We start from the raw sequence: 12380 nt of genomic DNA, 5'->3' as shown, positions 1-12380 counted from the left end.
ACTTCTGAGTTCAACATTTTTTTTCTTAAAGAAATATCAATCCAAGTAAAAAATCATTTTATTTATAATTTAAAATAACCTTTTTTTTTTGTTTAAGTATATTCAAAACGATGAAAACTATAGAGGGAAGAGCCGAAGAGGGTAGATCTTTACCGCCATAAATAAGGACAAAAGGTTTGAGGAAAAAAATAAGGTGAAAATACAACCAGATTGAGGTGTACTAGTGTACTACCTAATATGAAAAGTTTGAGATATAATTAGTTAAATTATAAAAAATTAAAAGTTTAAAAAGGTGTATTGCCAAAATTAAAACTTTAGAGGTCGAATTAAAAAACGTCCAAAACTTTGAGGGATAAAATGTAATTTTTTCTAAAAAAAAATTGCCAAACAAGTTTTTATATTATGAAACCTCAGTAGTTGAATGATTAGGTAATGATTCCGGAACAATGTAAAATCAGAAGCTATTGAGGTGTCTATTAATGTAACATAAACTTTTCATGCTTAACCTAATCGGGCACCCACTAATACTATATACTTGTACCCTTTCGCTTTGTTTGCACCTGTAAATTGTAATCCCTCCCGTGCCATCAATCACTCCCTCTCTCGATTTGTTATTCTCACATATGACAAAACCTTATCATGTGTGACCGTCGGTGTCCCAAGCTTTCCCAATTCCTATGGTCAAATGTCAATGCGTCGGTGCCATGTGACATGTCTTCCACCACCCATTTTTTTAACCCCTCCTTCTTGGATGAATGACATTTGTTTTTTTGCAAATATTTATGAATTATACGTTTACTTTGATTTAACACAACTAATCAAAAGAGTACTCTAAATTAAGTTAATTGTCAAAAACAATAATGAGTGAATCTAGTTTTGATAGCATGCCTTAATATAATAGTGGTGGAGAATTTACAAGCAAAGACAAGCGCAATTTTCTATTTCATATCCTCCATCTCCGTCAGTAAGATAAGTTTACTATAAAACTAAACTGTTCAAGAACGAAAAATCCGACAAAAATACCATTTCATGGATTTTTTTTTTTTTTTTTTTTGGTAAATTGAAATGAATTGATCTCACTATCATGCCTCTTCTTTGTATTTGTTGATGCCACAAATCTGCGATAGTGTTTAATATGAGTTTGCTCTTATCATAAATAGTTTTGAAGTTTTTAATGATGTTTGCTTCTATATATATTATTAAATCTGTAAAATTTAATTTAGACCATAAAATGAAGATAAGCAGGTTGGTTTTTTCTTTTTATTATTTGTTTCGGTTCCATCTTAGTGTATAATTGAAGTTCCATCGATCAATAATATTATGAGTATCTGTTAACAACATCAAATCACATGCCGACAAATATCCGCAAATTGTAAAAGAGGCAAAAATGAAACATTTTTCTAAATTAATTTATCCTCAGCATTATCGTTTACAATTGTTCAAAATGCACTCAAGCTGGCCGACAGCAAGCCATTGCTCGATTACTGTGGGGTCTTCGACCGCAGTCCACTACTTGTAGAGCAAACTTCGGGTCTTTTGTGGACTTAAATCCTGTGTCCTAATTGCCAAAAAGAGTCTCTTACTACATCTTTTTCTATTGCTTCCTTAATTCTCACTCTTTTGCTTTCATTCAACATGGTACCTATGGCAGTCCACCTTGCTCCTAAATTATCTCAAACATTTGTCAAAAAGTGTTTGTAGAAATTTTTTTTGTACCTAGGACTAGCACCTTTTATTCCAGCTGTCATGACAACTCATACAAAAAAATGGTAAATCTAAAAATAACTTCACGAGTAAATATCACCCTTTGAGCTTTTAAATATGAATTTTAGCTTCTTAAATTTGTCGGGGATTTGAAATTAATCATTTTGTCAAATAAAACAACATTTGTTAGTGTCACGTCAGCATTTTTGTTGTATTTAAGAAAATAATTAAAAATATACATATTATTTTTTAAAAAATGCTATAGTGCAGTAGTAGGTAGAGCCACCACAACTACGAATAGAACATATAATCTCTTGTTACCTAAAATTTTTATGGACTAAAAATAATTTTTTTATTGCACTATAACATATCTCTATATTTTAATTTGAAGTGACGTGATAATAACGAAACTCGCTTTTACTGGACGTGAAACACAAAAAGGACTAATTTGTTGGGAGGGAAGTAAGGTACCAAAAACTCCATTTTCACTAACCAATAGAATTCAAGTCGGTGGCAGTGAACTTCTTTATTTTTTTTTTCTCCTGGTGTGTAGAAAAAGCAAGAAAGTGGCTTAGAGGCTTCTGCGAATCTTCGTTTTGGTGGTCCTATTGTGCTATTTTATTTTACCTACTCTTGTTTTGACGCATTATAATTAAAGGTGTAAATAAATAATTGTCGTTGAGTAACCGAAATAATTGTTACCGACCAAAATTGGAGGCATTCAATAGTGGAATTAATTAGCTCCTCAACAATATCATGTGACTTTGTGTAGATTTTTATAAATCTATAATATATAAAAATTATAAAATAAAATACATTTTGTGAAATAATATTTAACAAAAAGAGATATAATTAAAGTATACAACCTTAAAAATCTATATCTAACGTTTACAGTATATATTTTGATTATATTGACTTTTTAATTATAACATACATAATAATGAGTTCGTATAAAAATATATTATATTATACTACTACAACTGAAGTAAAATTCTAATTGATAAAGGGCTATAATTTGGGCAATACTCAGAGAACGACTATGTATCCATAATTCATTTGTTCTAGATAATTGAACCTTACAATTTAAGTTGTTCCGAACAGGTAGACTTTGCAATTCTCTTTTTATAAGCTGCCTTGAACCGCTAATTATGGAAGATTTTTATTCCATTTTAATACTTTTAACAGTGATTTAATTTTATTTTTTTTTAAAAAAAAAAAAAAAAAAAAAAGGAAAAGCTTTCCTCTTACTCTTATCATTTTTTTCACAAATGTTATGACCCATTTGATAGAAAAGCAATAAGACATCCTATTTTTATGGGACCCATAAATTCAATTAATGACAATTATATGGGATCCTTACCTCCAAATGGCTTTTACATATTTGTTTATGTATAATTTTTTTTTTTTTTCCTCTTTTCTTAATCATTTGTTTGTATAAATTTAACATTGAGTAAGTTGTCGGCAAGGGGACACCGTTCATGCGCCGTTTGTTTCTCCCCATTTTCAAAGTACACTAGTACAGCACCCGTTATTAATTAGGTCCGCTAGATCTCCGTTCCGTTTACGTCGGTGCCAGCCGTGCAGTTGTCACGAGATGGAATAGTCAACCGCCCCACTTTTCACGTGTAGCTATCATCACCATTGGAACGCCAATTGGACCACGTGGAACGGTCCAGCTCTGTTTTTGGACTAGGATACCCTACTAATTATTATTATTATTATTTATTTCATTATTATTATTTTTTATTGCTTTCAACAGGATCAAGATCCACGGCATTGCTTAAAAAATTGATGGTGAGCCTACTGGATATGATAATGACTGTATAGGATATGATATCATAAGCAAAGAATATAACAATCTCCAATGGGCATGTGTCCCCCTCCATTTCTTTTCTATTTTCTCTTCTTCTTTTTCCTTTATTTTCTCACGCTTTTTTTTTTCTTCTTGGTTAAACAAAAATGATTCAATACAGTAAAAGTGTATATCCATGTGCAATGATTCACAAAAAATAATAGTCACATTTACGCAACCAGTCAAGTTATAATTAAAGTTTCATATTATTATTTATAAAGTTCAGTCTCACTTAATAAAAAAGTAAGAAAAATGCTATACATCGCAAATTTTCTTTTCAAAAATTGGTTCCTAAATAATATATCACCATCTTATGAAATTTATTATTTTAAAAAATGTATTACTAACTCATGAGATGGTGAAACATAATTTGAGAATCAACTTTTGAAGCTACCCCTTGGGATGGTTCCCAATTAATAGCTCAATCGGCTGTGAACCACCCTTCATAAAGCGAAAATCACTAGTTCGAATCTCTCATCCCCTTTCTCTTGTGTAAACATGTCAAAAAAATTAAAATGTTTAACATTTCTCAAAAAGTAATATAAGATTTAGCATCTATAAATTATATTTATAATTTAATCATGGGTAATTTATTTTTTTAATGCGAAACTAACTTTTTAAGATATAAGTAATAGAGAAGTGTGTGGATATTTGCTTTGAAAAAAAAAAAAAAAACTCATTTTATAGGTTGAGCTATATTTTGAATAGCTTGTATAATTTATGAGCAGTCACCTTTGAAAGTGATAAATTTTAATGTAATTATTTGTTTTAAGATTTGGCTTATGTACTGTAAATAAAATAATTACAACACATTATGATAGTTTTTTCAACAATTCATATTTAATTCTAAGTTTTTCTTGAAAAAGATAGACTGAAATTAGATATGGATCATTAAAAATTGTGTTGTAGTGTTTTTTTTTTTTTTTTTTTTTGACTACACCTAAATAGCCAGAGCTTAAAACAAATAATTACATTAAAATTTAGCTTGAAATAATTGGTTGATTGGACTGGACATTTTACATTCTATTCTTGATGTAGGGTCAGTGAGAGAACCCTTCGTCTCTCAATTACTTGCATTTCACTTTTCACATAATTCACTATCTTACAATAATTGCAGCACCCCAAGTGGCAATAATTTGTCTTTGGGGATTAACCAAATATATATATATATATATTCCAATAAATATTGAATGGTGGAGTAGATATATATTTAGTACATGAAAGATGAAAATAAATAAATAAAAAATAATAATAATAATATTTTTTTTTAAAAAAAAAAAAAAAAAAAAAGAAGAAGAAAAAGAAGAAGAAGAAGAAGATAATTATTGATCGGACAATCTTTTCTTTCTTTGCCTTTTATTACTTTGAAAAAGAAAGAAGGCAAAAAAAGGCAGAAAGAGTATCAGATGATGTATTAGTGTTGGATTATGTCCCACTCCACTAAAAAACACAAATTATAATATGGAATTTACCCCATTAACCCTCCAAAATGTTCAATCTCCCATCCATAGGCCATTGTTAATTCTTTAAGCTTTGGAAAATATGCTACCTCTTTCCCTATATGCTTTCCTACTTTGGACACACAGGATCTAGTTCTGGCCAAAATAAAATTAGAAAAATAAAATAAAATAAAAGACAGACCAGGATCTAAGTTAAAAATATTATAAGCTTAGCAAAGTTTTATGTCATATTGAGTTGAGAGAATTTTATTTGCAAAAGTATATTTTGGGCAGCCGGGCTGGTTGATGCATAATGACTACGAGCCATCTACAAGATAAGAAAATGACTATCAAAATAGTGTCGGCCGGGGTTTAATGATTTATAGAAGGAATATATAATCGAGAGAGTTTTTAAGGAGAAAGAGACTCTTATTTCATTTGGGGACGACGATCCTCTTTTATATTAAACTCATTGTTTAACTATTACCCCGTGGATTTGTGATTATGGAGGCTCTTAGGCTTTTTAACATTTATAATGAGTATGCCTTTATATTAATTGGGTCCGGAGCTTATTTATGATATTTTCACTATAAAACTAATTGTCCAAAATGTATGTCATTGTCACATACATTTTTAACCAAATTTTGCATATATTTTTAAAAAACTATATATGAAAACCATATTTATTTTAGTCAAGTGTTAATTTAGTAAACTGAATTAATTATTATTATTATTTTTTACAAAAATGAATATTCTTCCCACACACCAGGATTGAGGCCCAGGAAAAAAATGGACTCGTGAAATGTAAATGGGCGGATGGGTCAGAACTTCAACACTTCAAAGTCGGGCATTCTTGGCCCATTTAGCTACGCACTTGGGAGTTTTCGTATGTTCAAATTCGGGTTTGCAATATATACTTCAGTGAAAAAAAAGGGGACATGAATGAAAATTACTCAGAAAAAAAATAGAAGAAAAAGATTGAACATACTCTTGAGCAATCAATTTCCTTTTCTTTTTTATGGAATATTCTTTTTTGCCCGTTATTTCGTTAAGGGGAGAGAGTTCATGGATTAACGGATTTAATTCAGTAACCCTCACTCTGTTAGACACACATTCTTATGCTTATGAGAATAAAATAATATTAGTAATCCAGGTGACAGTGGTTAAAATACAGTAGACACAACCTATTTTTATTGCTTGTGTGCTCGTCCTTCTTCGTTAGGCTAGGTTCGGCCAACTTATAAGACTTTTATCGAGAATAGACCTAATTTGGGTTGGCTAAAATGTTGGAAAGGCCTACTTCTTAGGGGCTTATTATTTGGTACACCAAGAAAAACGAGTTCTTTTGAATTCGACTAAAGTTCCTCAAAGTGACAAATCCTGCTTAGACTTTGAATAAACATATTAAAATTTTCCAAATTTGATTGCACATGGCAAGCTGAAGGGTTTTCTAAAACCCTGTAAATGCTTTAAGAAGTAACAAGTTACTATGGTGATACATAGGATTTCTAAACAAATGAGTCCAGTTTACCCATTGGACTAATAATTAGTCAATAATATAAAGTCATATGTGGAGATAATTTAGGCCAAATAAGAATGTGAAAGTTTACTTATTGGCAAGATGAAAAATCTTTTGGTTATGAGGCACTAGAGACTGTGATATCAATTTTTTTTTAGACCCTCTATATCTTTTGGTGTCGCCTTTGTGTTTTTTTTGGATATGTTAAGGTTATCGGAAATAATAGTGGCTATAGTTAATTAGTTGTCTTATAATTTTGCGCAAGTAATCATGGAAATGCTATAGTTATACATGTTATGATGCTCGTTTAAGGTCGACCGACATGACACATCAAGTGTCACTTAAGTTCGGTAATCTAAGTGTTTAAGGTAAACTAGTAAGCTATTTTTTATATTAAGTTCAAAATTAATAAAATAAGTTGATGCTTATATATATTTCTTGAAAATTTCTAAAAGGTTCACCTAAAATTAATTTATGGGATACGATAAAGTGACAAAAAAAAAAAGAAAAAGGAAAATTTTAAATTATTAGTCGAGTAAAGGTAATAGAAATGATTTTTTTTTTTTAAAAAAAAAATTTCTGTGGAATTTATGGCTAAAAATAATTAGATTAACGATCATTAAATAATTAACCACAAAGATAAAGACGTAACAATTTCAAGTCGTTCAGCCCACTAAACGACAAGTAAAAGTTGTAAGCTGTAACTGGATTTCGGATAACGTCAACTGCACCAGTGGCGGGACCCTGAAAACTGCTGAGTGCTGAGCATGGCACTCAATTTCCAGCCCCATTTTCTTCGTCTTCGATCTCTCTCTGTACGTTACCCTCCAAAAAGAAATTTCGAACAGAAAAGAAAGAGAGAAATTGTTCACTAATTTCAACAATTCGTTGGGTTGAGCAATGGAGAACCTAATCATACCCTGCAACTCTAGCCGTCCCATGCCAATCCCATCCAAGCTAAGAAACCAATCCAAGTTCTCACCCAGACCCACTATCTCTTTCACCGAAACAACACACGCAAAGCTCACGGACGCTTACGTGAATTACCTCCGCAAAAGTGGGCGCCTCAGCGAGGCAGTAGCCGCTCTTGAGTCCATTGCCCAACGCGGGTCCAAGATAGAGCCCAAGACCTATCTTAATCTGTTAGAGTCTTGCATTGATGCGAATTCTGTTCAACTGGGTCGGAAGCTTCATGGATGTATTGATTTGGTTAAGGAGGAAAACCCGTTTGTGGAGACTAAGATTGTGAGCATGTACGCGAAATGCGGGTGTTTGGAAGATGCACGTAAGGTGTTTGGTGAAATGCGTGAGAGAAACTTGTACACTTGGTCCGCGATGATTGGTGCATGCTCGAGAGAGCAGAGGTGGAGGGAGGTTGTGGACCTTTTTTATTTTATGATGGAAGATGGGGTTTTGCCTGATGATTTTTTGTTCCCAAAGATCTTGCAGGCGTGTGCAAATTGTGGGAATTTTGAGGCCGGGAAGTTGATACATTCATTGGTGGTTCGACTTGGGATGAGCTGTTCTAGTCGTGTTAACAATTCGATTTTGGCTGTGTATGCAAAGAGTGGGAAAATGAGTTTGGCAAGGAGCTTTTTCGAGAACATGGATGAGAGGGATAGGGTGACTTGGAATGCAATGATATCTGGGTATTGCCAGAAGGGTGAGAACGAGGAAGCTCATAGATTGTTTGATGCAATGCGTGAAGAAGGGGTTGAAGCGGGTTTGGTGACTTGGAACATATTGATTGCAAGCTATAACCAGTTAGGCCAATGTGATGTTGCGATGGAATTGATGAAGAAGATGGAGAGTTTTGGAATAACTCCTGATGTCTTTACTTGGACTTCTATGATTTCAGGGTTTGCTCAAAACAACAGGAGAAGTCAGGCATTAGATTTCCTTAAGGATATGCTTAGGGAAGGGGTTGAACCAAATGGGGTCACAATTGCAAGTGCAGTTTCAGCATGTGCTTCTTTGAAATCACAAGAGAAGGGGATGGAAATCCATTCTGTTGCTGTTAAGATGGGTTTCATCAATGATGTATTAGTTGGGAATTCACTCGTTGACATGTATTCCAAGTGTGGAAAATTAGAAGCAGCTTGGCAAGTCTTTGATATGATCTTAGAGAAAGATGTATACACTTGGAACTCAATGATCGGAGGTTATTGCCAAGATGGCTACTATGGTAAAGCCCATCTTCTCTTTATGCAAATGCAGGAATCTGGTGTGCAACCTAATGTAATCACGTGGAATGTAATGATCTCGGGATATATACAGAATGGAGATGAGGATCAAGCTATGGATCTTTTCCAGAGAATGGAAAAAGATGGTAACATTAAGCGGAATACGGCTTCATGGAACTCTCTTATTGCTGGTTACCTGCAAATTGGGCAAAAAAACAAGGCATTAGGAATATTTAGACAAATGCAGTCTTCCCGTGTTTTTCCTAATTCAGTTACAATGTTGAGTGTCTTACCTGCGTGTGCAAATTTAATTTCAGTGAAGAAGGTAAAAGAGATCCATGGTTGTGTAGTCCGTAGAAGCTTAGAGACTGAACTTTCTATTGCAAATTCTCTTATTGACACTTATGCCAAGTCGGGGAATATAGTATATTCAAGAACCATATTTGATGGAATTTCGTCCAAAGATGTCATCACTTGGAACTCATTGATTGGTGCTTATGTTTTACATGGTTATGTAGATGCTGCACTTGATCTCTTTTATCAGATGAAGCAGTTTGGATTCAGACCAAATAGAGGTACGTTTGCAAACATTATATTTGCTTACAGTCTTGCTGGAATGGTGGACGAGGGGGAGAAAGCTTTTTCTAGCATCACTGAAGAGTATCGAATAATACGAACTTTAGAACATTATTCAGCTATGGTAGATCTATATGGCCGTGCAGGTAGGCTTGCAGATGCAATAGAGTTTATTGAAGATATGCCCATTGACCCTGACTCCTCTACTTGGTCTGCTCTACTAACTGCCTGTAGGATTCATGGTAATATTGGCTTGGCAGTCCGTGCGGGGGAAAGTTTGCTCAACTTAGAACCAGGGAATTTTTTGATTCACCAGTTAATTTTTCAGGCATATGCTTTATGTGGAAAGTTAGAGGATGCTTCAAAAATGGGAAAGCTTGAAAAGGAGAATGCATCAAGAAAATCTGTAGGGCAATGCTGGATTGAAGTTAAAAACACAGTCCATACATTTCTTTCAGGTGATCAGTCCTCGGATGTGGAATATTCTTGGATACAAAGAATAAAGAGAAAGGTCAAGGGACCTGATACTCAATATGGGCTTTGCATCGAGGAGGAAGAGAGAGAAGAGATTCGTGGAGTTCATAGTGAAAAACTCGCATTGGCTTTTGCCCTTATAGGCTCTCCTGCGCCTAAAGTTATAAGGATGGTAAAAAACCTGAGAATGTGTGATGATTGCCATAGGACAGCCAAATATATCTCTATGACGTATGGATGTGAAATATATTTGAACGACTCCAAGTGCCTCCACTATTTTAAGAATGGGCATTGTTCTTGTAAGGATTATTGGTAGGGTAGGAATAAAAAAAATGTGGAATTTGGTCATACTTTTCAAAAATCACGAAGGCTTGCTGGAGGGTTCAAGATGGCTTCAAGCTGCCAAGGATCTTGTCATGGCATGCAAGTGAAAAAATGTACTTAAATTTGAATTCCCTGGCTACTTACATTTCTTTTGACTTGTATCAAATAACTTTACTTGAATCTTCAGATGTTATTTCCGTCTGCATTTCATGAAACTATAGCTGATTAGTAGGCTGGTATGCTGGGCAGCATAGAGATTCCAAAGTGTTCACAATTCTGGCAGTTTCTGACAAGGAGATTTGTGCCTATATCGGTCAAGTCCATTCGTTGACACAGCATCTGTTACTGATTGTAATGGATTTCACAATGATAGAGAGATTATGTAATATCCTTTCAAGTAGTTCTTGTTTCATGAATGGCCAGTTCTTTCTCTTAAGTCATTATCTACATGGTATGGATTCTTTTTACTAGTCACACGACAGGAATTGTTTGATGCCCTTTAGGAACAAAGTATATCGTGTGGACATGAGTCTTCTTTCATCTTCAGTCACTGTGCATTATGCCAGTTAAGTTCTCCTTTCTCAATTCATTGTTACTTGATTCTACTTCTATCTTAATACTAATTTTTTCTGTAGCTTGAAATCATAAAGCATTTGGTCAACCAACCACTTTAACTATATTTTCCTGTCCTTTCTCACAAAACTTTCTGCCATTTTGCAGGTCCATATCGTTTGATAAGGAAGCTATTTTGAAAAAAAAAGTTGTGTTCTCTTACATTTGATATTCTTTAAGTGGGAAGTCTGATAAGGACAGCTTGGTGGTTGAACTGAGTAATTAGCCACGTACTGCCTCGCATAGCAGAGCTTCTTATGGAACAGGTATATAATTTGAGAAGTAATTCTTCTTACCCTGTTCTGCAGTAATTTGTGATGATACTCACTTTGTTATCGTCTGAAGTTCAAATTAATTAATTAATTTTTATTATCCCCAGGGTATCTTGACTCACTTCACTGGCTATATAGATCAAGAAATTGCCTAGGGCCTATGGGGTCAAAAAGTGCATCATTTCACACCACAAAGAAGGGCTGGTGGGATATGAACAGGGGAAAAATCCTTCTCATCAGGCAAATACTGTGGCGTGGTTGTCTGATTTGCTTGAAGATAAGGTTTTAGTGAGCCCGTGTCCCCTTGTTGTAGAAGTAAGTTTTGTGAATTCCTTGGCTTGGTAATATCTAGAGGTTCTTAATACATAATTAGGCGAGCATGCAACAATCAATTCAACATTATGATGAACTCGAGCCAAATCTAAATTTGTTCAAACATGTAGACAAGTCTTCTTTTAGTTATTTTATTGTGAGGTTTAGAGGTGTGATATATTCTGGAAACTATTGTTTCAAGTACCCAAATTTTGGCTGGGACTGAATTTGTATTAATTACCCATTATGCAATTGCTGAAGTTTTTGTAACAATTCGTGCTCATTCAAGTTTTCTAGTTGTCTTTTTCTTAATGATGTCAGATATGAATGAACAAGTTTATCAATCCCTTTTTTGGGCATCCATTGGGTCTCCGCTATGGATTTGGCTTACCTCTGGTGATTAAATAACTAGAGATTTTTTGTACTTCAAATAAACAGTTAAGGTTGCAAGATTGGGGCAGAACTCAAACAATGGTAAAGACTAAAATTCGTCTTGCAAAAAAATAAAAGTAAAAACAAAACTTGCATCAACGATCAACATAATGTGTGATTTTTTTTTTTTTTAAAAAAAAAGTAATAATAAAATCATGTTGTTCACAAAAAAGAAATTAATATTATAAATGAGATTTGACATTTGCTTTCACCTAATTATCTATCTACACCCATTATGAAGGAACCAACGGAAAAAATACTTTAAGAGGTCTTAGAGGTATGATTAGCTATGTTTGCCAAGAGCCGGGCTGGCATTGTAGCTGGAACGGCACTGTTCCAACTACAGTGCCAACTGACAAGTGGCAGCAAAAATTGAGTTTTTCATATTAATTTTTTTTTAAAGCAAAATATTAAAAAAAAAAAAAAGAGGAGAAAGATGGGGTGGTTCCAGCCACCCCCTGGCCGATTTGGGGGTGGTTCTTGGCCAAAAAAAAAAAAAAAGAGGACCGGGTGCATTTCAGGGTGGCCGGACCACCCTCAAGGGGCTGGGGTAGTTTCGGCCACCCCATACGGCCGGTGTGGCCGAAACCACCCCAGCTCCTTGGGGGTGGTCCAGCCACCCCCAAATGCACCTGATTCCTTTTTTTTTTTTTTGGCCAAGGGGGTGGCCGGACCACCCCC

At 34.2% G+C, this 12380-nt stretch overlaps 1 protein-coding gene across 1 annotated transcript in view; it reads left to right on the top strand.

Annotated features, from left to right (window-relative positions):
- The first annotated feature begins 7287 nt into the window (after positions 1-7287).
- The window catches only part of LOC132189376 (pentatricopeptide repeat-containing protein At1g19720-like), a 9636-nt gene continuing 4543 nt past the window's right edge, over positions 7288-12380 (top strand). The window contains exon 1 of the mRNA XM_059604100.1: positions 7288-9334. Coding sequence (XP_059460083.1) covers positions 7415-9334 — 1920 coding nt within the window. The 5' untranslated portion in view covers positions 7288-7414. The remainder of the gene's footprint in view (positions 9335-12380) is intronic.

This window comes from Corylus avellana, chromosome ca8 (genome assembly GCF_901000735.1).
Source record: "Corylus avellana chromosome ca8, CavTom2PMs-1.0".
Taxonomy (NCBI): Eukaryota; Viridiplantae; Streptophyta; class Magnoliopsida; order Fagales; family Betulaceae; genus Corylus; species Corylus avellana.
This window is presented reverse-complemented; position numbering and strand designations above follow the sequence as displayed.